General features: G+C 48.1%; 2 protein-coding genes across 3 annotated transcripts in view; both read right to left on the bottom strand.

The window, feature by feature from the left end:
- The window catches only part of LOC135977338 (rho GTPase-activating protein gacV-like), a 954,030-nt gene that overhangs the window by 244,444 nt on the left and 682,060 nt on the right, over nt 1–27,526 (bottom strand). The gene's annotated exons all lie outside the window — the stretch shown is intronic.
- On the bottom strand, nt 2,454–26,597 carry LOC101951938 (ADP-ribosylation factor 2). The gene is made up of 5 exons (XM_005311727.4): nt 26,438–26,597; nt 12,096–12,261; nt 8,057–8,167; nt 6,198–6,322; nt 2,454–4,252 (listed from the first exon to the last, which is right to left on the bottom strand). The coding sequence occupies exons 2-5, from the start codon at nt 12,241–12,243 to the stop codon at nt 4,091–4,093; spliced, it is 546 nt and encodes a 181-aa protein (XP_005311784.1). The 5' UTR covers nt 12,244–12,261; nt 26,438–26,597; the 3' UTR covers nt 2,454–4,090.

Genomic DNA, 27,526 nt, shown 5'->3' with positions numbered 1-27,526 from the left:
TGGTGCCCAGAAACCCCCACCCCCACCTGCCTAAGGCTCTGGGCGGAGGGTTGGGTGGGGACGAGGTGGTCTGGGGTGCAGGTCCTGGGCTGGGGTTTAGGGTGCAGGCTCCGGGCTGGGGCAGGGGGTGAGGGGTGCAGGCTCTGGGATGGAGTTTGAGGGCAGGAGGGGGGGGGTGTGGGAAGGGGAGAGAGGGTTTGGGAGGGAGTTTGGGGATAGGAGGGGATGCAGGGGTGAGGGCTGTGGGTCTAAGGATGTGGAGTTCATGATGCAGGAGGGGGCTCAGGACTGGGGCAGAGGATTAGGGTGTGGGGGGATGAGGGCTGGGCCTGAGGGGTTTGGGGCGTTTGAGAGGCTCAGGGCTAGGGTGGAAGGCCAGGGTAAGGGCAGCCTGTCTTCCCATTAGTGGATGGGGGACGCTAGGACCCGGGGGCAGCAGACAGCAGTTGCTGCTGGCTCTGGCAGTACAAGCAGGCAAGGGAGAGGCGGGGGGGCCCATGGGGGGAGGACACACGGAAGGGGGTGGCAGGTGGAGGCCGGGGACCCATCCAACAGTAGGGTTACCCTACGTCCGGATTTTCCCCGGACATGTCCGGCTTTTTGGACCTCAAATCCCCATCTGGGGGGAAATCCCAAAAAGCCAAACATGTCCGGGAAAATAGGGACATGCAGGGCTGGGGGCCAGGACCGGGCCGGGGGCCAGCGGTGCTGGGCCGGGCCGGCGGTGCTGGGCTGGGGGCCGGCACCCCAGGGCCCGAGCCGAGCCAGGCTGGAGATGCTGGGGGTGAGGCCGGGGCTGGCCGCCAGAGGGAGCCGCTCGGTTGGGGGGGAGGGGGGGGAAGAGACTGGGCCGTGCCTCCTCCCCCCACCCCCCCGCTTATCTGCTTCAGGCTTCCCGCGAATCAAATGTTCATGGGAAGCAGGGGAGGGGGCGGAGTTGGGGTGGGGGAGGGGGGCGGAGCTGGGGCCCCGTGGAGTGTCCTCTTTTTGGACACTCAAAATATGGTAACCCTATCCAACAGTCCCCTGCTCCCTGACTGCCCCCCCTCAACTCCCCTTACCATTCTGGCTCCACCTGTAGGCAAAACACACTGCCTGGTGGGTCGGTTTGTGTGTTACACAGGACTGCAGAGGGACGGGGGGAGCAGGGGAGGGGCTCTGGCTGCTGGAGGTCAATGGGAGCAGCTCAATCGGCCCAGCCGCCCAATCAGCAGCCGCAATCTGCATGGAAGGGAGGGAGAAAAAAAAACTCTGGACATTTTAACCTTATTACCAATTCCTCCCGGACGGCTATTTAGAGATGCAAAAGCCGGACACGTCCGGGGAGATACAGACGGATGGTAACCCTACATTAGAGATCAGCCACAGCTAGAGACAAGACACTAGAGGTGGCAGAAAATCCTTTCTAGATGCCTGGCTGGTGTGTTTTGCTCACATACTCAGGGTCCAATTGATCACTGCATTTGGTGGTGGGAAGGAATTTTCCCCCAGGTCACAGTGGCAGGGAGCTGGGTTTTTCCTTCCTTTGCAGCATGGAGTGTGGTTCACCTCCTGGGATCATCTGGGAATCTCTCACCTAATCCATTTCCTGCCACTGGCCTTGGGCAGTGGTGGCCACTCTGTCTCTTCAGTTCTTGACACAGCTTAGTCTCCTGAGGACTGAAAAGCTTTAGTTTAACAGAAGTTTTTGTGCTCAATATAGTGGCATACAAGTAAAATGTAATGGCCCATCAGACCCAGGAGGTCAGACTAAATGGTGTACTAATGGTCCCTTCTGGCCTTAAGCTCTGTGAAAGAAGATCCAGTAGTGGTCAGAACAGCATGCAAGCAGGCACTGTTCTTCAGAGCCCTTCTTGAGGTCGGGCTAGGTCAGCAGGTGAGCCATCTCTACAAAAACCAGCTGTAGTGTATAGCTGAAGAATTGGAAAAAGGAGGCAAGAGGGAGCAGAAAGCAGCCATGAAGGAAATGACAGCATATACGCTGTATCCTGGCCTCACAAGGCAGTTCTCTCCCCTTTGTCCTACAATACTGAAAATGAAGCTCTCCAAGATGAATCCCAGCTCCTCTGCTGGGCACCGAGGGAACAATCTTTCACAAAAAGGCAGCTTCCTCCAGTCCTCCCAAATGAATTTTCTATTGTATGTCTAGCTCCTTGGGCTGGGGCAGTGCAGAGCACAGATGCTCTACTGTACACACACACTTCCAATCCTGCAGCAGGAACAGACAAGTTACCAAAGTTCTCAGAGCAAATCTGTGTCATATTCAAGACCTTTGTACCTACTAGCTCCCTTGAGCATGGCACGGGGAGAACAGGACAAGAGGGTGGGGATTCCTTGATCAGTAGATAAGGAGGAACTACAGAAATTAGATTGGTGTTCTTAGTTTAGACGGTTGACAGGGATCCATGTGTGCAAAAGCACACGGCTACCATCAATCACAAGCCCACTCCTCATTCCAAGACAGATTCTCTTTATTACAGTGCACTTCTCAGAGAAGTTACAACATGGTTCAAAAACCAAATCCACATTTGGCTTGTATCCGATTCACACTTCGCTTCCCTCCCCACATTGTATTTTTATAGACATACGCTTTTGAACATGAATATATGAAACTTTTCTATTAAAAAGACATTTCTGCTTCATTTTCTCAATAGTCTAAGTAGATTCAAATGGTTAAAAGACTGACATTCTCCCCTTCCAAGAGCTAGAGGGTTTTTAAAAAAAAAAAAAATTTTTTTTTTTTTTTTAAGTCAAGAGTAACTGCACATTCTGTTCACTGAGCCTGCGCAAAGCATTACTGTCAATGGCAGAAGAGGCACCAGCCTTTTCTTCCACATTGTGACCAAAAGGGATAAGGGGATAGTGGAGACTTCAGGGGGGAAATGCAAACACAAGTGTGGTAAGAGTACTTCTGGCCGTTGTCACTTGGTGGGTCAAAGGACTATCCGATACAGAGCAGTGTTTGCCAAATCACGTTTTGCTGAAACTGGAATGGATTTTTCGGACATAAAAACTGCCTACACAGCACTAGCCCAGGCTGCTCCAGTCTAGTCTCCCAAATCCCCTCTATCATTAGATTCCTTTCTCCCCCTTGACACCAAATTACTGACGTTCACAGACTGATTAGGTTCATCTCCGTTGCAGGAACCCTACTTGTTAGGTTAGATAACCGTACAAGACATCGCTAGCCCTTCCCAGTGAGCGTAGGACATTTTGTACAAAGCAGGAGTGGGAGCAGTGATCTCGGAAGCCTCGTTTCCAGCCTGCCGATGGAGATGCTCACATGATGCCAGTAACTAAGGTCATTTGAGAAATACATCACTTGGCCTGTGCAGACGTCTGATCCCCTCTCTGAAGTCTCACTCCCCAGCTGAGCTTTTGCCATCCCACGAGCGAGGAATTAGCTAGAGGGGCTAATCTATGACTGGAGCTAGGGAAACCTTGATCCAAAGAAGCAACACAACCCCCCAAATTACTTTACAATGAGGTATGTTACACACAGCAGAGTAAGATACACAGTTCCCACCACAGAACACACTGTCTATGCTACTGTTCAACTGAACCGGAAGAGACATCTCGTGCTACACAAGGATGCCTGGGTCAGGGGTTTGAAATACTGAGTAACATGCTGGTATATAGTCCCATGGCAACATTCAGATAGTAAAATTATGTTTCTACTGAAAAATGAAGGAAGGAAGGAGATCAAACTGTACACTACAACAGGCTGCACTGATAATGGGAAACACAAAACTCACACAAGACAACTGCAATAACAACTCGTTTTACACACCAGGTTTTCATGTCCTTCAAGTGCCGAGGCTCCTTTTTCCAATCATGTCCCATAGAATCCCCCAAGTTCTGCTTGCTGGTGTAAAAATGCAATGTTCAAAGCTATGGAAGGTAGTGTTTAAAATAGAATACTATTGGTTTTATTTTACAGCATGTTTAAGGCACTGTGTGAGAAAGCTGCTCCCACTCCCAGACGCACACACCTGTGTGATCTCTCTCTCTCTCTCCCTCTGACACACACACACGCACATGCACACATAGCAGAGGCTGGCTGGTTCTCATGAGATGCTCAGGGAATTGATCACTTCTGATTTTTGAGCTGGTTGGAGAGCCAGTCCAATCCCTCGTAAAGCCCGTCTCCGCTGGTGGCACATGTTGCTTGGATGTACCAGCTCCTCTGACGAAGGGAATGCAAGCCAAGTTTGTCTGTGATCTCTGCAGCATTCATAGCATTGGGAAGGTCCTAAAGGGAAGTTTAATCACATACAATGTTATAACTAAAAATGCTTATGTCCACGCACCATAAAGCCAAGACAGGCTGATCAGGACCAATGTTCCCTCTAAGCTGTGCATCCATGCAGCCGCTCAGCAGTCAATCAAGTGCCGTGTACTTCAGGTGCCCCTCCCCCACTGCCACACTGCCCCTGCCCTCTGCCTTGGAGCTCCAGGCCAGCTGCTCCTGGGAGCCTCCTGCGCAGGGTGGGGGAGGTTTAAGTCAGGGTGTCCCCCCTGCCCATGTACCCCATCTCCGCAGAGCGGGGGGGAGGGGACGGGACACGACTCAGGAGCAGAATGTGGAACGGAGCTGCTGGCAGCTGCTGCTGTGTCTGTACAAGCAGGTGTCAGACTGGTGAGTGCCCATCTACTTAAAGGGGCAGCATTCACGCGTCACACACACACAGTCACTGTCTCAGACACACAATCTCTGTCATACACCCAGTCTGTCACACCTACCCACCGTCTCTCATACAGTCACACCCCTATACCCCCCCCTCCCCATCTTTCTCCACACACACTCCATCATCTGTCTCTCTACATACACACACACACACTCCATCTGTGTCTCCAAACCCCCCCACTATCTCTGTCCCCAACACACACTTTCACACTCGCCTCCTAACACATACTTGTATTGTTGTTGGTACTTCTTGGTACTTCCTGCAATGCACATATATTCTCTAATTTTATTCTTTCACAGTGCTGTTATTTTAGTTTTTTGACTGGTCTGTGCATTTCATAATTTTTCTTATGCTTAAATTTAATTAGAGTAGTGAGTTGTAAAATGCCTAACCTGTCCTGGCTGGAGTAATTATTCCTATGGTAACTTTTTAAAAGTATATATTATATCTAGGATTTTTGTTTCTACTGGTGGCGCACATCTGCACATACCTCGATATTGGTGCACCTAACAAAATTCATTCTGCACATGGATGGAAAAAATTAGAGGGAACACTGATTCAGGACCCCACCTGTCTGCTACCCAATTTACTTGACGTGTTTTTAGAGACATCTGAAAGCTTTAGATGAAAGTGAAGCAAATAACTGAAGTCTGCTATGATGGGGAGAGGAGCATATGCCGGTCTATGAATTTCAGTATGAACAGGTCTGACTTGTCATTTGGATTTGCTGTGCCTGCCACGCTAATGAACTATTCACTGATTCCTACATTCCTAAGCAGGTAGACAAAATGGCTGGAAGAACCAGCGGGAACGTCAGGCAAGTATTGCAAAGCTGGCATGGTTTATAAGCAAATTTTAACTGGAGAGTTGAGGGTCATTAGAAGAATCTAATCCAGACATTGACAGCAGGAGCGGGGCAGAGTGACAACCGATCAGCCTTGCAAGAACAACTGAAATGTTACCAGCTCAGGTACAAATACCATTTGCCCATTTAAGGATAATGAAGATGCTAAGAATATTTGCTCCACTAAATTAAAATTTACTCTCCCCAGATCAGCAAAATTTCACAAGGCTGAATTACAAGAAGTCCCAGAACATCAATCTTACATATGCAGAGTTCTTCCCCCACCCCGCCTAATCTCTCCCAGGCAGAGACTGCATCAGCACTGTGCACTAGCAAGAACTTATAGGGTAGTTCCAGTTTCAGAAGCTAAAATATTTTTATTTTATTTAGTAAGAACTGGAACATTCCCCACAGCCAGTTCATTGTCTAGCTTGGAACCTCTTCCTGGTTAGGATCATAGATTTATAGATTCCAGAGCCAGAAGCAACCACTGTGATCAATTCTAGTCTGACCTCCTGTGTAGTACAGGCCCTGGAACTGCTCCACAATAACTCCTTTTGAACTAGAGCAGATCTTGCAGAAGATTTAAAGACTGCCAATGCTAGCAATCACAAGGGCCACCCCCACGAAGACCTAGAAAAGGTAGGGATCAGGAAACACCTCACCTGTTTGTTTACAAACACTAGTAAAACGGCGTCGCGGAGCTCATCTTCTGCCAACATTCTGGTGAGCTCTTCTCTTGCTTCATTCACTCTCTCCCGATCATTGCTGTCCACTACAAAGATTAAGCCTACGCAGGAGTCAGAGGAGAGATGGAATCAGTGTTCAGTAATAACTAGGTCACGTAAGAAGGGCCATACTGAGTCAGACCAATGGTCCATCTAGCCCAGTATCCTCTGACACTGGCCAGATGCTTCAGAGGGAATGAACAGCCAGGGCAATTTCAGGTGATCCACCCCTGCTGACCAGTTCCAACTTCTGGCAGTTGGAGGTTTAGGGACATCTGGAGCATGGGATTGTGTCCCTGACCATCTTGGCTAATAGTCACTGATGGACCTGTCCCCCATCACACTTTGACCTAGTTCTTAGATAAAGAAAAAAATTAGCTAACATGTCCTTTCAATTACATAGCCAAAGATTATAAATTTTCACCTTGTGCAAGGCTAATTCCTCAAACTCCTGATAAAACACAAGTCAAGTTGGAGTATGGATAATACGTCATCCCAGCCACTCTTATTTAACCAAAGACCCCGTCTGAAAGTGTCAAATTGAAACTGGGATACAATTTCTACTACAGGCTGCAAGAAAAAGTTAACCCTGCTGCCTCTTTGTAGGCCTTTTAAAGTAATGCTTCTTAACCCGGGCCATTGCTGCCACAAGCAAAGCTGCAGCATCATATGGTTCTGGGACACAGTTAAGTTTTGTCTGGACAGCCAACCAGCGATTTGAGTCTCCCAATGTTTTTATGGCCTAGTAAGCAGAGAGGCAGCGTAAAACCATCACTGAACTGCCTGTTTTGTCAGCAGTACATCTTCAGGTCAGCTAAGGAGTAGAGTGTCTGTGCACAGGACTGTAGAATCATAGAATCTCAGCGTTGGAAGGGACCTCAGGAGGTATCTAGTCCAACCCCCTGCTCAAAGCAGGACCAATCCCCAACTAAATCATCCCAGCCAGGGCTTTGTCAAGCCTGACCTTAAAAACCTCTAAGGAAGGAGATTCCACCACCTCCCTAGGTAACCCATTCCAGCGCTTCACCACCCTCCTAGTGAAATAGTGTTTCCTAATATCCAACCTAGACCTCCCCCACTGCAACTTGAGACCATTGCTCCTTGTTCTGTCATCTGCTACCATGGAGAACAGTCTAGATCCATCTTCTTTGGAACCCTCTTTCAGGTAGTTGAAAGCAGCTATCAAATCTCCCCTCAGTCTTCTCTTCTGCAGACTAAATATGCCCCCTCAGCCTCTGTAAAACATGCATGGCTCACTGTAGTCCAGCAACTTTCTCTGCAGAGCCAAAAAACTCAACTCCAACACTAAGCCTTAGTTTGAGCTTGTTTACAGAACGAGGTGCTAAAATTCAGAGGGCATCCAGCAATATAAACTGCATGTGGATCCTTTCCCAGGCCTCCACCCGCCCAATCTCTGCACAAATAAAAGCATTTCTTAAATAGGCCATTTTGCAGGTGTGGGCTATATCTCAGGAAACCCGTCACTAAATTACCTGGGACTTGCACAAAAGGCTCTGAACTGCCATGTCAGTCACATTGCTCTAACTGTGTGTGTGGCAGGTAAGAGTGGTTTCCAAAAGTGTTTAAACAGTAACCTTAACTATGGAGACCATAGCAGCCATTCCCCAATTAGGTAAAGAGTTAAGGAGTGGCACAGAGGGGGAAGTGAAAGACCAAAACACAAGATTGATGTTTGTTGGCTTAGAGAAGCCACGGCTGAGGCCTGAACATGCACAAGGCGGACAGCATTTAGATGTGACCTTTACAGTATGTATGTGGTTTAAATATGCACTTACCTTGTGTGTTCTGGAAATAGTGCCGCCAGAGGGGTCTGATTTTGTCCTGGCCCCCCACATCCCAGACTGTGAAGCTTATGTTTTTGTATTCTACAGTCTCCACATTGAAACCTGCATGGGAGAGAGTCAGAGAATTGGAATTTAAATATAGCCCAAGCCAATAAAGATGAAGTAGACTTTGCATTGCTATATTGCCTTTCATCCACGGAGCTCAAAGAGCTTTAAGTATTAAGCCTTAACATCTAAGAGCTAGGCAAGGGTCACCATTTAAATACGGACACCTCTGAGGTGGAATGTGACAGTTATTTGATAGCACACAGCAACACTATATTTTCTAATCTAAACGGAATATCATAGTCAACTGAAACTGCAAGGAAGGTAGGAAAATGAATTCTCCCAAGTTAGAATTTTGTCCACAGTCTGGAGTTAGTGCCTCATGTCTTCTCAGAAATGCAATGGAATCTGGAGGGAACTGGAGAAAAAAATGCCATGGCTGCAGGTCGTAAGAGGCCCTAATTTGAGAATATTTCAATATTTCCTTCAAAAAAGGAACATGGGCCAAATGTAAATAGTGCAACAAAAAATCCAAGGCCTTGTTGTCAGAACAAAATGACAATGAAAACGCTCCTCAGAATGACTTTGAAGATGAAGTGGATGTGTCTGAAAAATCTGGATCAACTGGTTAGTAAAGTTATCTCTGCACCATTTTTATGGACAGCCAACCCTGTCTTACTGTGCTAGTAAGTGATCATTTAGATTGTCATAAGTGTGTTTTTGGTGGATTACTTACTTATGAATTTCAAAATGTTTGTTGAAGGAATATTTATCAGTTACATTTTCACTGTCACTGCTGGACTTCTGGACTTTTATTGCTCAACATAGTCAACCATCCTAGGGGCAGATTTCCTCGTCACAAGTACAGTTTTATTAGGACTTGAAAAAAAAATTTAATGTTAAAATTCATAATCTGTTTGGTATGTTGCTCGAGATAGGGGGTTAGATTGATTTAAATAATCCTTATGATTTATTATTTTCCCTATCAAACTGCATTTAGAATAAGTTGTATCATTTAAACAGTCATACAAACGGCTGTAGGAGGAGGAATCTTTCATTGACCTTTTTTTTTTTTTTTTTTAAACACACATTTTGTTTCGATGGTCTAGATTAGACACAAGGGGATCGAATGCTTATCATTTGCAATATCTACAGCGTCATCATCTGCTGGTCCCACCAGCAGAGCTGTAACTAAACACACATCAGACAGTAGATTTCCTGAGTGTCAAAAAAAACAACAACAAAAACCAAAAAAACCATCACCCAGAAAAACCATGGATGAGTTCATAAGCATGACCAGCAAATTCCAGCCAGACTCCATTAGATGACAAATGTGTTTGGTTCATTCATGGAACAATTTTTCCCTTTTGTATTGTTTCAGAACAAACATTTCATTGACATGGTTCAATCATTATGACCAGGCTACACTCCACCCAGCAGAGCTGGAAGGTTGCTGGATACACTGTCTGAGAAGGAAGTGTGCAAAACACATTGATGGGACATTCGTTAATCTGAGTCTTGATGGGTGGAACAATGTACACAACGGTCCAGTAATACGTGTTTGTGTGGCAACAGAAGATGGGGTTGTTTCTACAAGATAAACAACGAATACATCAGGAAGTGCCTAGATAGCAGATTTAGCAGTGAAAGCTATGATGAACTGTGAACAAAAATTCCAGTGTCAAGTGCATAGCTTTGTCATGGTGCAAATGTAGCAAAGAGGAAAAGAAATCTAGATGAAGAGAATGAAGGGAACCTGAAACTTGTAATAAAATGGGGGCAGTGCTCATTTGATGCATCTTTTAAACTTCAGAACTCCTCCAGGAATAAAGGAAAACGTCGTTGAAATTCAGAGTGACAGTTTTGTGCTAGAACGAGGAGTCCTTGTGGCACTTTAGAGACTAACAAATTTATTTGGGCATAAGCTTTCGTGGGCTAGAGCCCACTTCAGCTATTTATTAAGAACTGGTTTACTCTGATGATAATTTGTGAAGAAAATGGAAACAAAAGAGGAAACTATTGCAGCCAAAGTAGTCAACACTGGGCTAAAGAGAAATGCAGAAGGTATGCTGAATATCTTGAAACCTATTTCCATAGCCCGGAACAAACTATAGAACAATTGCTACTCTGCTGCTGATACTGTTGAAATTTGGAAAGAACTTCAAGAGCCAGTGAAGAAAGACAGAGGCATCAACACAGTTAAGCAGCAGGCAGTAAAGAAGCAGGTGGCTCACGCATTTGCTCCCACTTCATTTTCTTGCTAATAGTCTCAACCCAGAGTACCAGGGTCGAGCCTAGCTGCTGCAGAAGAACCTGCAGCTATGACACGGGCATCTAATAATCACCTCTAAGTCATACTGACCAGAACAGAGATCAGGGCACCATTCAAGCAGTAGGTATTGGCTGATGTTTTAAAAAAGTCACACTAATGAACTGGTGGAAGTCACTAGCTAAGCACCTGGAACCAGAGTTTGTTGAAGGGCTAACACAGCTTCTGATACAAGTTGCCTCTTCTGCAGGCACAGGAAGATTTTTTTTTTTTTTTTAATTTGGACTAATTCAAAGTTGAGAAATCAAGTGGGAGTTGAAAAAAATGAGAAAGCTTTGTGTCTCTTCCAGACTACGAATGAAAATAAGGAGGGAAGGGATGAGATCTGGTTGTTTTAAAGTCTGAAGAACAGCTTAAATAACTGAGGAGACTGTTGTCTCATTTCCAAGAGACTTAGGCGAGTAGGAAGTTAAGCACCAGTTGCTTTCACTTACACATATTTGGAATTTTTCCCAGGCTGACCTGAAGTAATCAGTTTAATTCACTGACTACAGTTAATTCTTCTGTTCCTTTAATAAATCATTTAGTTGTAAATGTGAAACATGGTTTGATATGAGAAATTTATGTATCCAAACATTTAATGTTGTTTTGTTTAATAAATTGTACATGCTGTTGTGTGTTTAATAAAATTCCAGTTGCCATCCTAATGCAGCTTGACAAAAATCATGAGAAAAGTGAATTATCTAATAAGCAGTATATCATTCACCATTTTCTAACATACGAAAATTGTATAATTAATAAAAAGCTGAAAATATTAAGCTATATATTGCTTAAATAAATGCTCCTATGTAGCAAAGAGATTTACCAAATCTAGTGTAAAGGCTCTATTTAGTTGTAAATCAGCATGTTTTAATGATTATATAAACCAATGAGAATGCACCTTTCTTTGAAAAATAAAGGAAGTACAACTAGAAAAGGTGATTAAAATCAATGCTTTCCACTTGGTGATTTAAATTGCCTTGTTTTAAATCAATCCACCCTGGCCCAAGGTAGGGATGTAAATATTGGTTAAAAAAGTTAACTGGTTAAACTATTAAAATTGTATAATTTAACTGGTTAATGGGTTAACTGATGTCACTCCCACGGCAGGCCAGTGCAGGGCGACAGGGGCTAGGGTCCTGCTGATGCTGGGGCCCCACACCATGGCCTGGGTCGCTCTGGCCGCGCCCCGTGGCCCCCGCACGGCCTGCTGCAGGGGATAAGGGTGAAGGTCCGGTTAACAGTAAGCCTAATGCTTACTGGTTAACGGTTTAACCGTTTACTTCTCTAGCCCAAGATTAGAGTCTCTGACAGACTTGGGAACAGAACCCATATCTCCCATTTCCTAATCCCCAGTCTGAACCATTAGACCATATTACCTCTTTGTAAATTTCAGTCCATGCATCCCATTAACCAAACAAACATTTAACAATGGCATTAGGATGTGGTTTTCTGCTTCTTTTAGAATCAGGGCTCATTACAGTGAAGTTAGAGAAGCGTCTTAACTCTCTGCTCTAAGACCAAGTTCCTCTGGCCTCTCTCAACCCACACTACATGACCTGGGATAAGGCACAACAGTGCTCACAAACTGGTGTGTCAGAAAGTCCTTGTGAATCTCTGATGACGTTCCCTTACTGCACACATCTCTAATGGAGTCAGTATATTAATAAAACCTACCTATTGTTGGGATGGTGGTCACAATTTCCCCCAGCTTAAGTTTGTAAAGGATGGTGGTTTTTCCTGCTGCATCCAGACCTACCATGAGAATTCGCATTTCTTTCTTTCCAAAGAGGTTTTTAAACAGTTTTTCAAAGACATTCCCCATTGTAGTTGGTTATGGTCTCTGTTAAGAAAAAGAGATTGATTTAGCAGCTCCCCATGCCTCAGTATGGTGCAAGAGACAATCTCTATATAGGTGTCCTGCTTACATGCAATCTCAGAATGATTCTTAACCATCCAATACAGATTGACAGGATTAATGATTGCATCTCTCCTCCACCCCCGCTCTATTAGAAAGAGAGCCTGAGACATAAGCCCTTGTATGAGGCAGGACTTGCTCACAGAATTTGGCAGAAACAGGGCTGATATTGCAGAAATACACATTCTTAAGAAGTGCTCGACAGAGTACTTGTGCAAACATAGCCAGATATCAAGAGGTACCAGAACACCCTGATATCAAGGATGGTACAAAAACCATTCCCCTAGGATAAAAGGAACACACTGACCCCTCCTAAAAGATAAGGACAGGATGACAGCACAGAATAGAGATGTTTTGATCGAACCAACATGTACAAGATGATGGGTGATAACTATCGGAGTCAGGGGTCAGTAACTAACCATGGCAAAGGGGCAGTACCAACTTGTTTGTATCGGGGTATAAAATGTATCTCAGAGGGAGTGTCTTTGGTAAGCAGAGGGGGGCAGTGGAAAGTCCTGCCATTGACTGAGCTGAGTCCATGGTCACAGGCAGACAGGTCTTAGTATCCTTGTAGAGAGTCTGCCAGGTGCTATCACCGTGCTCCATCAACAATAAACCTGGCCAGGTGCCTGCGCTTAAAGCCTGGTCTGTGGATTTATCAGGCAGTTTAACTGAGGTCTGCTATCTCCGCTATCTGCACAGAGCTGAGACAGCACCCTGAATGAACACACCTGCAGCCAACATCTAACCATACCCACAAGTCTGCTCATTGCCTTATAGATTTAAAACAGGTGCACAGCACCCTGCCAGTAAAGCAGTGAACTGCAGCCTACAGACACTGTATTCAACTAACTACCATAAGGAAAAAGCTGAGCAAATGCAGGATTTTAATTGCTGGTTGACTTCAACACAATTTCTGCTCAACCAAGTGAGAGCACATATTATGCATCTGTGTTTAATTTATAACAATAGAATAAGGGGGCAGATATAAGGTTCCTCTTGAACGATCAGCTGAGACTTGTGTTGCAAAATGTAGGTGCGCCTTGGAATTAAACATCTCCCTTTCCCCTGTTGCACCACAAACAAAGTATGCTGTAATCCTATTTGCATATACGTTTTCAGAGTAAAAAAATTCAAACTACATTCCTACTCATTGCAATACTGCAAGAGTCAACTTTGGGAGTTCCAGTGGAGAGGAGGTTCCAGGAATCATGCATTTCCCCCTCACTATGTATTCGTTCAGACAAGATCATTAGCTGTCCCAGGCAGTCCGAGTAGTAACTGACATTTCTGAGTGCTAATCAAACAGATTTTTATTAAAACTAACCCCCTTGGCAACTGTATGCATAGCAGCTTGGTATGATAGGCTAGAACATTAATGCTCATTCCCTGAAAGCTGTGATTTCCAGGCCTTCATGGGTAGCTCACGACTAGTATTTCTGAACTCTGGAGTCAATGCAAGATCACTCTTTGGGGACTGAGAAAGGACAATGGTGAATGAAACCAAGGCAGGTGACTCAGGGTTTCTACAAAGCCAGAATCTGGTGGTTTAGTCTGCCACAGGAGGAGGGTCCTGCAGTATTCAGAGAAATCAAGCATGTAGAGGTGTAAGGCTTGGAAAATAGCAAATCTACTGTCCGGCATGCTATTGATTCTGAAGGGAGAAAGCAAGAAATGGGAAAAGAGGTAGATCCTCCACTAGCTTCCAAATTGGCTGTTAGCTCAAACTAACCCAAACCTCATGTTACATTTTGGAGTGCGCGTGCCACCTGAGCCTGTGGGAGAAAGTACAAAATCCACCAGGTACAAATTAAAACCCTGACAAAAACCATGACCCATAAAAGGAAGAACTGCCAGGGGAAACTGTCAGGCAATTGGCAGTGGGACTAGAGCCTCTCCCCATTACGTAGTTTAGCCAGATACAAACTGAAGTTATCACCCAACTGAAACACTGATCATCTCAGCCCGATTCCTAATAGGTCAAGCACCCATGTCACAAGCAGCCCCCACAACTGGAACTCTGGGTAGGCTCAGCCTAAAATCCAATCAACAAACGATCAGGGAGGCAATCACTGTAGCTCCTAATGATCATCCCCTCTTGGTATAGGAGGCAGCACAATGCAGGTCAGTTACTGCCAGTGCTGTTCCCGGTTTGGTGCATGGAGGGCACCAGACTTTTGTTTTATAAAACAAAACACTCCAAAGGAGACTAAAATCAGCATCCATCTGACGAGTGTGACTGGCTACAGTCTAAGAGAAACTGAAAAGTAGCACAAGCAGATGCTGTAGGTGGGATTGTAAGTCTGAGATCTAGATCTCATGTAAGGGGAAGACAGCAATCCAGTTATGATGAATCAGAATGCAGACCAAGAGGGCATGAAAACAAGAAGCTATTCATGCAAGTTAGAATGCTATCAAAAGGGGAAGCCATATGAAGGATGAAAATATAAAATCAAGACATTGTTAGAGGACGACATGGCACCTTGACTTTGCAATGTCTAATCATTGCATGCTAGCACTTTCTATTAGCAGCAGCTCTTGACAAAGTGTTTCCCCAGGGATTTAAAACCTTTCATTATCAAGATATATTTTGTACATGTTAGACAGTGGCAACCAAAGGTGCATAATGAACTGAATAAGCCCCCAGGATGATGCAGCGGTTGGAAGCAAATGTGCTCTAAGAACAGTAAGGCAGGGGGTATCAAGGCCAGTAGGGGTGCTATTATCAGTACATACAGCAATAGAAAGACCATTACTGATGTGTGTCCAGTTTGGATGGCCAGGCTTTACAAAGGAGGTTGTCAAACTTTGCACAAATTCTACTCCTTAGCTGACCTGGAGATGAACTCCTGACAGAACAGGCTGTTTGTTCTCCATGATGGTTTTGGACCGCCCCTCTGCTTACAAAGCCATAACCATATTAGGACCCAAATACTGGTTGGTTCTCCGGTTGGTTGGCCTCAATGACACGTGGCAATGAGTTCTACATCCTAACATGTGATGTGGAAAAATGTCCTTTGATAGATTCATGATTTCTAAGACCAGTAGAGGCCCATTATGATTATCTAGTCCAGGGGTTCTCAAACTGGGGGTTGTGAGATTGTGTGGGGAGGGGGAGGGGGGGTCACGAGCTGTCAGACTCCACCCCAAACCCTGCTTTGCCTCCAGCATTTATAATTGTGTTAAACATATATAAAAGTGTTTTTAATTTATAAGGGGGGGAGGGGTTGCACTCTGAGGCTTGCTATCAAAGGAGTCACCGGTACAAAAGTTTGAGAACCACTGATCTAGTCCGACCTCCTGCTTGACATGGTCTGTAAAACTCCACAGCTCATGCTGGGCCCTTATGGGGGAAAAATTCCTCTTCACACAAGCAGAAGCTAGGACTATATCTATCAGGCCAAGGACCAATACTCATTTATCCCCAGCAGCTGACTCAACAAGGAAGAGTAGCAGAGACGATCCCTTAGTTTAGAGACTATTTAATACTTAAAAGTCAGGATGAGCCAAAAACCATTAAAGTTCTTGATTTTCCACAAAGACACTTTTTGGTGGAACCCATTCTTTAAAAGGAGCATGGAGTTACTGTCCCAAATTAGTAAGACCTCAGACACTGGAGTTCTATGTTCTGTACCACCAAAATCCCAGTGTGATCTATGCACAACGTAAGGCAGTTACTGGTCTTTTGTAACTTGTTCTTCGAGATGCGTTGCTCATGTCCATTCCAAGTAGGTGTGTGTGGGCCGCGTGTACAGTGGCCAGACGGTTTTTCCCCTAGTGGTATCTGTCAGATCGGTCCAGCTACCCCCTGGAGTTGCACCTTCATGGCGCTGCATATAAGGCCCTGGCGACTTGCCGCCTCCTCAGTTCCTTCTTGCCAGCATTGCTCCGACACAGAGGTTGGCGGGTGGGTCTTGGAACAGACATGAGCAACACATCTTGAAGAACAACAGTTACCAAAGGTAGGTAATCATCTCTTCTTCGAGTACTTGCTCATGTTGATTCCAAGTAGGTGACTCACAAGCAGACCATAGGAGGGGAGATCGGAGCGCAGTGAATTGCTGATTGAAGCACTGCTCTGCCAAATGCTATATTATCCCAGGCCTGTTGAGTGATGGCATAATGTGAGGTGAACATATGGATCGACAACAATGTCACAGCCCTGTAAAACTCCTGTATAGGGACATGTGCCAGGAATGCAGCCGAGGCAGCTTGCACCCTCATGTACTGCACTGACAGCACATGGGCTGGCACATAGAAAGTTCAAATGCAGAACGTGATCCACGATGAAATTCTCTGCGATCAAACCCGGAGGCCCTTCATCCTGCAATAAAGAGTTGGTTTGATTTACAAAATGGTTTTGTCCTTTTGATATAGAAAGCCAATGCCCAGCTGACATCTAGGGAACGGGGCCTTTGCTCCCAGCTGCTGGCATGTGGCTTAGGGTAGAACACTGAGAGGAAAACGTCCTGGCTTATATGAAACTGTGATATGACTTTAGGCAGAAAGGCTGGATGAGGCCACAACTGGGCCTTGTCCTTATAGAAAACTGTATATGGAGGTTCAGGTGTCAAGGCCTTGAGCTCAGACACCCTCCTGGCTGAAGTTATTGTGACTAGGAATGCCACATTCCATGAGAGGTAGAGAGGAGCGAGCATGTTGCTACAGGCTCAAAAGGGGCCTTATTAGCCTGGAAATCACCAGGTTAAGGTCCCATGCCGGTATTGGATAGTGAACTTGAGGGTATAACATGTCTAGTCCCTTGAGAAAGCAGCCCATTATTGGACTAGATCTTATCGACCGTCAACCCCTGGATGGAATGCAGAGATTGCTGCCAGGTGAACCTTTAAGGACAACACTGCCAGACCTAGCTTCTTTAAGTGCAACAGATGAAGGGCATTGATGCTTGCATCGGAGATGTACCCTTTGCATTGCCCAAATTGAAAATCTCTTCCAGTTGGCCAAGTATGCAGCTCTAGTGGATGGTTTTCTGCTGCCGAGGAAGACCTTTCGAATGGGTTCCGAGCACGCCCACTCCATGGGGTTTAGCCACACGAATGGACCACTTGTGGCTGAGGAGGATCTGCTGAGATGGTCCGCCAGCTCGTTCTGGGATCCCGGAAGGTAAGATGCCTCTAGGTGTATTTAGGGGGCTATGCAGAAGTCCCACAGCTTGAGGGCTTCCTGACAGGAGAGGAGCATGCTCCACCCTGTCTGTTTATATAAAACATCACAGTTGTGACAGACAATACAACAGATACACATCTGCCCTCCAGATGGGATTGGAAATTTAGCAGGCTAGGTGAACCACTCTCAGCTCCCTGACATTGATGTGACGTGAGAGCTCTACTTGGGACCAGAGACCTTGAGTCCTGAGGGCCCTTAGATGTGATCCCCACCCCAACACTGATGTGTCCGTGACTTGAGACATTGAGGGCTGAGGCCTGGAGAAGGACACTCCTCCATATACTGCTTGAGGGTTGAGCCACCACAGAAGAGAGACAAATACCAGAGGAGGAAGTGAAACCAAACTTGTCCAGGCTGTGTCTGTTCGGCCAGTATACTGATGCCAGCCAAGCCTGGAGAGGTCTGAGCCGCAGCCTTGCGTGCTGAACCATGTACATGCATAGAATCATAGAATATCAGGGTTGGAAGGGACCTCAAGAGGTCATCTAATCCAACCCCCTGCTCAAAGCAGGACCAATTCCCAACTAAATCATCCCAGCCAGAAATCCCATATCTGTGCCATCACGGTGGGAAACTGCCTGAGGTCCTCTATGATGGAGCAAATGGGTTGGAAGCGAGACTCTGGCAGGAATGCCCTGGCGTGAGTGAAGTCTAGGATTACTCCTATAAATTCTATCCTCTGGGTTGTGGATAGGGTTGACTTCGGTACGTTTAGCAATAGACCCACCCTGTCAAAGGTTGACCATATCAGTTTTACATGCGCCTCTACCTGCACACTGGAGCGACCCTTGACAAGCCAGTTGTCGAAATACCGGAACACCTGCACCTGTCGTCTTCACAGGAAGGCAGCGACGACTGCCAAGCACTTGGTAAACACACAAGGGGCCGCTGACAGGCTGAAGGGGAGGACTGTAAACCGATGAGTGCAGTTAAACACGAAGCGGAAGAACCTCCTGTGAGACGGGACAATCGATATGTGGAAGTACGCGTCCAAGTCGAGGGCGGCATACCAGTCCCCTGGATCCAGGGAGGGAATCATGGTGGCCAATGACATCATGAAGAAACTGAAGTTTCACGTGAATCTGTTGAGGTTTTGCAGGTCGAGAACGGGTCTGAGACCTCCTTTGGCTTTTCGGGAGTAGAATCCCTTTCCCCTTAGCTCCCGAGGAACCTCCTCTACTGCTTCTGCTCTTAGGAGCATTTGCATCTCCTGTATAAGAAATTGCTCGTGAGAGTGGTCCCTGAGGAGGGATGGGGAAGGGAGGGAGGGAGGGAAGGTTGAAACCGAATTGGCGAGAATATCCCAATTCTACCATGTGCAGCACCCAGCAGTTTGAGGTTATGACAGTTCAGGAAGCAAGGATCCAGGATCTGGTCTGGTGCACTGCTTCTGGGCACACCCTCAAAAGGCGGGCTTGGAGCTGGAGGACTGCCTAGCCGAGCCCTGGCATTGGTTGAACGAGGGGCTGGGGTGGCTTACATCTATTGTTCCTGCCCTGCTTCCTAGAGTAGTCTTGCCTAGGCTGTGCCAGGTAAAAAATGCAGGGGAGGCTGGGGCTTAAAGTGCTTTCCCTGTGGGACTGGTGTATGCAGCCCCAGTAACTTCAATCTGACAGGTTTCAGAGTAGCAGCCGTGTTAGTCTGTATCCGCAAAAAGAACAGGAGTACTTGTGGCACCTTAGAGACTAACAAATTTATTAGAGCATAAGCTTTCGTGGACTACAGCCCACTCCGAAGAAGTGGGCTGTAGTCCACGAAAGCTTATGCTCTAATAAATGTTAGTCTCTAAGGTGCCACAAGTACTCCTGTTCTTTTTGCGAATAACTTCAATGTTGCCCTTGAATTTTTCAGACTATGGAGTTTGGAGTCTGTCTACTTCGAAAACAGCCCCAAGCCTTCAAAGGGAAAGTCCTGTATTGTTTGTTGGACTTCTGGGGGGAAGGCAGACATGCAGCCACGAACAACTCCTCATGGCAATAGCAGATGACATGGTTTGTGTGGCCCAGTCTGCCGCAACCAGGGCGGACTGCAACAAGGTCCTCGCCAGCACCTTGCCCTCCTCCACAACCGCTGCAAACTCTATCTAGAGTCAGCGGGGAGCAACTCCTTGACCTTCATCATGGTATCTCATGAGTTGAAGTTGTAACAGATCAAGACCCCTTGCTGGTTTGCAGTACTGAACTGGAGCCTCCCAGAGGAGTGCACCTTTCTGCAGAAGAGCTCCAGCTTCTTTGAGTCCTTGGATTTGGGTGTTGGGCTCTGCTTGACCCTGCCTTTTCCTCTCATTCGCAGCTGCTACCACCACTGACCCTGGTTGTGGATGGGTGAAGAGGTACTCATACCCCTTTGAGGGTACTAAGTACTTTCTTTCTATCCCCTCCGCTTGGAGGCCAAGGTTCTGGGCCACCCTTCGCAACAGCTCCTGGTGAGCCTTGTCCATGGGGGGCAGAGTGGTTGACATCAGTGCCTCATCAGGAGAGGAAAATGAGGATGCCCTTGGAGAAACTGGGCCATCTTGACCCTCTGGCTTGTGAGTTTCACCCTACGCGGTGTCCTCATGCTTGGTGCCGAGCTCTATAGTGGCCTCAGCATCGATCTTGGCATCCACCTTGGCGCCGGACGGTGGTAAATGGTCCCCGGATAGTAGAGGAGCCTGTCCTCCTTATGTGACAGACTGGGAGCTTCTGGAATAGGACCCCTGGCCCTGGTGGTATGCCCACGGGGTCCAAAAGGGCCATAGTGTGGGCATCTGCCACTGCGCTGGCTAAGGCACCATGGGGGGAGCTCACGCTGTCTCCTGCCTGTAGCGGTGCCACTCTGACCAGTGCTGGCTACACTTGGGGATTACGACTCCGCCTCTGATGACTGCAACTCTGAGTGCAGAAACCATGGCGGTGCGGATACAGATGGCGCTGGAGAGCAGTGCCGCGGGGAAGGTGACCGGTGCCGCATCATGTCCAGCTTGCCTCTGCAAGGTGCTGCACTACATTGTGGTGCCAGAGGTCTGTGTCCAGCACTCTCTCTTGCCTTGCGGGGGATTGTGGTGGCATCATGGCTGCCAGGTCCCTGGCCGCCTCAAACATGTCTAGGGGGTGGAAGGGAGAGTCAATTCCTCTACCTGGCATTCCCTTATGTGGAAGTCCGCTGGCACTGGCCCGTAGTCGATGGTGTTGCCTCCAGTGTGGTAGGTGCTGGGTGCCCCGGCTTGGGACACACACTGGTAGCGCTCTCTCTCCCAGTTGCTCTCACCATGGGCGAGCGCCCTCTATCAGTTTTCTTGTGCCTCTTGTGAGGCACCAGTGAATGGGAGCGGTGCCAGGCTGCCACAGAAGATGTGGACTTAGTTACCAGGGAATGACGGTGCTGGGGGTCTCTAGGCACAGAGTCCTTCCTCAGCACCGTAGCCTCTCTAATTGAGACTGGTGCACTCCACACTGAGGTGCTGGGTGCCAGATCCAATTGGCCTGGGGCCAGAGGGCTGCCTCCATGAAGAATTGTTTAAGTCCCTCCCCTTTTTGTTCCTAGGACAGAATCCCTTGCAAATCCTACAACGATCTGTCTGATAGGATTCACTAGGGCATTTCAAACAGGATTTGTGAGGATCACCCTTTGGCATAGGTTTGTGGCAGGGCCTGCACGGCTTGAATCCTTGGAACTGAGGCATACCCCAATCCCTGGGGAGGGGAAAACTTAATGGGGGGGATACCCCCCCAAACAGAAACTTAACTAACTAGCTTAACTCTAAACTATTTACAGCTTTCACCAATAGAAACCTAGGGGAAGGCTTGCCAAAACAGAAGAGACATGCAGCTCCAATAACTGTCACGGGTGGTAAGAAGGAACTGAAGAGGTGGCGGGTCAGCAGGGCCCTACATATGGCGCCATGAAGGCACAACTCCAGGGGGTGTCTGGACCAACCTGACAGGTATTGTGAGGGGAAAAACCTTCTGGTGACTGTGCACACGGCGCACACACCTACTTGGAATCGACATGAGCAAGCCCTCGAAGAAGAAACATGCGATCCCTACAATGCATGGCATTTATTCTCCCCTACTCTCAGGCAGGTCTCTAGAGGCCAGCCCCCACTAAAGGCAAATAAATCCATACCCCCATTTTACAGCTCTGGGAAGTGAGGCAGAGAGAGACTAAGCAGTTTACCTAAAGCCACGCAGTGAGTCATTAACAAAGCCAGTCTCAGAAGCTAGGGAGATTTTGGCTCCTGCTCTAAGCAGTGTGGTCCTTGCCAACACATTCCAGCAGCACAGTGTTAATAAAAACAAATCAACCATTTCTGTGACAGTTAAGGCTGAAGCAGGACATACCCCCACCCCCAAAACCTCAATAGCATAGAAATAGGAAGTTAACAGGACAATACAGCAAATTCCTGGTGAGACGCAGGGGTCCCAGGACATACAAAGGAGCCCTGAAATGGATAAGACAGCCTGTAAACTCAAAAGGAGACCCTGCCTGAGGCTGGGTGAGACAGCCTGCATGCTGGGGGGGTGCCTGAGCCAATGGGACCTACCTAAACTTGCAAGCTCTAGGTACGAGAATAGACTTATAGGCCTTGTTGTTTCACCCTCTTCTCAATTCTGTTACTATGGATAAAAACCATAGTTTTGAAGAGGCTGTTCTGTCACTGCATTTTCATACTGATTACAGGCTCACAAAAGAAGTGTACAGCCAGGGCCAAAATCCAGTTGGACCTGCTCAGGGCATATGAATGGGGAGACTCGGTCTGAGGGGGGTGAAATGCAGAATTCCAGGCTGAGAGGGGGAAAAAAAAAAAAAAAAAAAAAACAGGCAAAGGGCTGTGCAGGGGTGCCATGGGGGGAGACAGTGTGGCGTCAAAGGTACTGAATCATGCACGCCAACTTCATCAAACTTGCGCTCTACTGCGTAACCTTACTTGTGACCTCATGCTATTCAATCAGATTAGCACATCTGACTGTCACGTATTCCTCACACTGGGGAAGCTATTTTGTCTTCGCACTGCTGAGCTCATTGGTAGGCTTCCCCCCCCCCCCCCCCCCAACTTCTTATTTTCAAGCTTTTACAGTTTTGGGGGCTGGGAAGTCCTGCTGCAGCCTTACCTGGCACTGAACGTTGGTGCTGGAGCTAGCGTTGCTGTACCTCAGTGCACAGCTCCCCAAATCAGGGACTAGAGGAGCATGGGCATCAGAGGGAGAAACCGTAGAGCTGAGGCTGCTCCTGAAGGGGGAGGAGGCTGGGATGCGTCTCAGTATGCTCTTGGTGTCTAACATTTCAGTGCCCATTTAAAAGTTATTGAAACTAAATATAGCAAGAGCAGCACCCCATGGCTGACAGTCATTACATAGCCAGGCAGTTGGAGAGAGCCTCCATGAAGGAGTCTGTCTTATCACTCCCTTCCCAGAGATTTCAAGAAGTCTCTCAAAGACTTCTAGACAGCTGCCTTCTTGGCCAACACCAAGGAACAAACCAAATTTACCAGCTAAGGCCTGGTCTGCACTAAAGAGTTAGGTTGACATAAGCCACATTGCATAAAGCTAGTTGTGCATGTGTCTACACTGAAACGTGTCTCCCACTGATGTAAGCGCCCCATGGCGACACAATACCTCCCCCAAAACGGCATTGAGCCATGGTCGATGTACTAAGTTACCACAGTGCAAGCATAGACACTGCATTACCTATGTCAACCTTAACAGTCCTCCAGCAGGTGTCCCACAATGCCTGCTATTGACCGCTCTGGTCATAGTTGTGAACTGCACTGCTTGGGATCAAGGAGACCAGAAGCCCTCCCCCCAACCCTTTGAAACCCTACAAATTTTTGAAATCCCTTGTCCTGATTGTCCAGCTTGGCAAGCACACCTAGCTGCTCTCCACTGTTGTGTGCAACTGCCAGGCCGACCATGCCACCTACACACTCAAGCCTGGAGTAGACAGAAGATATTGGATCTTCTGGGACCATTGGGAGAAGAAGCTGTGCAGGCGGAGCTATGGATCAGCTGTCGAAATGTGGACATCTATGAGAGGATTGCAGGAGAAGGAGTACGACAGGGAGCAGCGGCAATGCTGCGTAAAAGCGAAGGAGCTGCGGCAGGCAGACCACGGAGGCCAACAGTCAATCCGGCGCCAAGATGCAGAACTGCCACTTTTACTAAGAGCTGCCTGCCATACTTGGTGGACTTATCACCACCCTGCACACCGCCGTAGATACCTCCAAGGAGCCTGAGACACAGATACGCCATAAGGCAGGACCGGTTTGCAACTCTACCTCAGTCCAGTCATTTGAGCATGGGTGAGCCCAATGCAGGGGACGGAACCTCAGGTACGTGTGTGAGTGCATTTCCCATTACAATGATGTATTGATGGTGCCCCAAACTTAGCAGGACAGAGCTATGACCTTTTCACTAATTTAGTCAGACTGGAAAAGGTAGTGGTACAAAGAGACAGAGACTTGTTATCTGCTTTTCATTCCTCTAGAGAGTTGGAGGGCTGGGTGGGGAGAGGAAGTCATGAAGAACAGTTTATGTACACAGGGCTCTATATCCCTTGAATCCTCCTGAGACACCTCAATGAAACTTTCATGGAGGTACTGTGCAATCCTCTGCTGAAGGTTTCTAGGGATGGCAGCCTTATTTCTTCTTCTACAGTGGGTCACTTTCCCACATCAATTGGTGATAACGTCAGCAGCACCATTGCAGTAAACAGGTTAGCAGTGTACAGGGCCCAGATGGCTTCAAGATACCAGCAGCAGCTGTGCTCTGTTCCTTTGTTACCCTCAGGAGTGAGATATCAGCTAAAACCACCACCGCCTGTGGAACACAGTGCTCGGATTCAGTGCATTGCCCTACACTCAATTTTATGCACCTGAGCAATTCTCTCATTTCCCTCACCCCGAGCGGGCCATAATCACCATGGCTGGCACGGTGCACAAGCACTCCGAAATACAAATAAACAGGTCTTGTTAAAAACTTCAGAGGAACAATGGGAGGGAGTTCTAGACCTTAATTTTTGCCTTCCGTTGCGAATATACTGACAACGGTACTTCTGTGTCTTATCTGCCACTACTGCTGTGGTGACCTTGAGGGGGTCTCCCTCTACATCCACAGAACGCTTGAGCCAGATAAGGAGAAGAAAGAAGAGGACTTGGGAGGATATGTTCAGTGAAATACCACAAGCCTGTGCTACATCGGACCATGAGCAGAGAGCCTGGAGGGTGAATATTGTACACTGTATGGAGAAGGAAAGAACAGACAGGAGAAAGGCCCAGGAAAAGGAGAGGGAGATGCACCAGGACATAACAGGTCTTCTCTGGCAGCAAGCACAGATGTTGCAGACTCTTGTGGACCTACAGGTTCAACAATCCTGAGCTCACCTCCCTTTGCAGTCCATGGAGAACTCCATGTTAGCACCTCACGACATCCCCTTCTTCCCCCAACATTCTACATGGAATACAGGGCTGCATCTCTACCACTCCATACAGGGGGACAGGCAGGACAACCACAGCTCCACATACAGCAACCATAGCTCTCCCAGGTAAGTGTATGTGTAGCCAAAATGACATGAATATTTGTTCCCCTTGTTAAGTTACAAGTCTTCATATCCTCATAGAGTCTGCCAGGTGCTATTACTGTGCTTCATCAACAATAAACCTGGCTGGGTGCCTTCGTACCTTAACGGATCTTGTGGTCATTGGGCAGTTCACTCAAGGTCTGCTGTGCCAACTGTCTGCGCAGAGCTGGGACAGCACACAAGGGGAAAACATACACACAGCCAAACATCTTCAGGCTGTACCCATAACTACCAGCAGTAACAAAGTAAGTCAAAACAGACTAATGTGTATACAGCTTCTATACTGTAATTCAGAGATTCACATGTAAAGCCAGCTTCTACCACAGCAAGTGCTTTGCAAGGACCACTTTCGCAATACTTCAGTCACATCTGTACCTCACCCTAGTCTCAATGGGCTACTCTTTGAACTCTCTGCCCTATAATTAAAGTAGCTAGCGATGGGAAAGATTGGGCTATTAAGTCCAGCCCCTGGAAGCTAATGTAGGATTATTGTTCCCAATGTCACAATTTATCAAATTTATGAAACTTGGGTATCCAGGGAAGTCTCAAGACCTATGCAAACCCGAAGAGAGATGGCATTAGAAGAGAAACCAGAGAACATCCAGGGAAGATTAGGCTTGCTACAGAGTTTCCCATGTTTTCTAAAAAGGTAAAAACAGATGATGTTTAGCTGTAACGTTAGATATACTGGGCCAAATTCAAAAACTGAAGTTAGCTGGGTTGCAAGGCCAAGTACTCAAAAGTTAGGAACTGCCAGATTTCCGGTCAGCCGTGTAATCTTGATTGTAAGCCATGATGTCTGCATAATACTAGAGTCTCATTACACGGTTATTTACTTCACACATGGACCCCGTCTCTTGCCGGGCACAGGAGTCACTCACACACTCTCACACACACACGAGCAAAATGAAGGTTGCACACACAAGTGTAAGCCGGGCCGCTAACTTGCACGAGTTTGACGTTGCACCTGCAGTCACTCGACAGAGACGTTTTTTGTGAACAGAAACCTGGATTCAGGGAACCCGCCTGTCGTGGCGAGAAGAACTGAAACCGACCTGGGCGGGCAGGCGGCGCGGCGATCCCCAGGCAGGGGCGTGGCGGGGAATCTGCCCGGGGAGCTAACGGCAGATGTCCGCGAGGCGCAACGAACAGACCCCGCGAGGGACCATCGGCTCTGTACCGAGCGGCCGCCGCCCCGCGACCCCAGCGCACGGGCTGAGCCCCGGCTCCCCGCGCAGACCGCTCACGGGACACCCCGGCAGCTAGAGGGTCAGGAGCCCCTCCCAGGCCCGGCCCGCACGGACACCGCGGTGCCCAACCGACGGGACCCGGCCCCACGCCGCTCCGCCCCGCTTACCCCGCGAGTCCCGGCTCCGTCCGCACACCACGTCCGCTCCCGGCCGCTCCAGCAACGAAATGGCGACTGAGGGGGGCGGGGCAAGGGGCTGCTAATCCCCGCCTACTTCCTCCCTTCGACCAATAGAAAGCGAGTGACGGGCAAGGTCAGCCAATCAGAGCATCACCAGTAGTCGGGGGCGGGGCAGAAACAGCCGGCAGGACCGCGGCCGGGAAGGGAAACGCCGCTACTTCCACGTGACTCTCTTCCTGCTTCACGTTTTTAATTCGTCACCACGGTGAGCGCGCCGCGATTTAACCAATGGGCCCGCAGCAGCGGAGGAGGTTCCAACCAATGGCGGCTGCGTTGTGAGCGGATTGGCCAATCCCCGGGGCCGGCGGGCGGGGCCAGGCACGGGCTGTATTTAAGGAACGCTCCAGGCGCTGCTGTGCTATAATTAGAACCTCGGGTAGCAGCGCGTGTAGGGGGAGGGTGCCAGCCCCAGCGGGGCTCGTGTCCGGGGCCGGCCTTGGCCCTGCAGCCGCGCTGGGGGGGCCTGTGCCCAGTAGCCTGGGTGGGGGCCCTGGCAGTGCGGTGGTGGGGGTTGAGGCTGGGCCCCGGGGCACCTGGGTGCATGGCCAGGCTCAGGGGGGTGTCAGTGCCGGGGTGTGGGGCTGCGTCTCCCTCAGACTCCTGGGGAGGCTGGAGCCTGCAGTGCCAAGCTATGCTGCGGACTGTGGCCACTCTACATCCCAGTATGGCATAAGGCTTAGCCAGGATACACCACAACATTTGACATGACTGTATACGCTGTGTAATGCCAAAGGAGACCAAGCAATGGCCTGCAGAGCCTTCCCACTGCATGCTGCTGCATCTTGCCCGAAGGGCCCTGTCTCCTGAAGACAACAGGGCTCAGCTTGTGGTACTGTGCCTTGAGAGGAGCAGCAGCAGCTTCCACCCAGAGAGGGCGCCCAGCTGTATTAATAGCCAAGATGCTCAAGCTGGAGTATCCTGTACAACTAACTCTTTGCGTATGTGTGTATATATATCTCCTCAATATATGTTCCATTCTATATGCATCCGAAGAAGTGGGCTGTAGTCCACGAAAGC

The sequence above is a fragment of the Chrysemys picta genome, chromosome 24, assembly GCF_011386835.1.
Source record: "Chrysemys picta bellii isolate R12L10 chromosome 24, ASM1138683v2, whole genome shotgun sequence".
Classification (NCBI taxonomy): domain Eukaryota; kingdom Metazoa; phylum Chordata; order Testudines; family Emydidae; genus Chrysemys; species Chrysemys picta.
The sequence above is the reverse complement of the archived record's forward strand: the minus strand, read 5'-3'. Positions and strand labels throughout refer to the sequence as shown.

What these genes read in the sequence shown, in the direction of transcription:
- LOC101951938 (XM_005311727.4), bottom strand. Translation starts at nt 12,243, where the DNA reads ATGGGGAATGTCTTTGAAAAACTGTTTAAAAACCTCTTTGGAAAGAAA. An exon ending in GACCACCATCCCAACAATAG is followed by an intron (nt 8,168 to 12,095) that starts GTAGGTTTTATT and finishes TCTCCCATGCAG; the next exon opens with GTTTCAATGTGGAGACTGTA. An exon ending in CTATTTCCAGAACACACAAG is followed by an intron (nt 6,323 to 8,056) that starts GTAAGTGCATAT and finishes ACTCCTGCGTAG; the next exon opens with GCTTAATCTTTGTAGTGGAC.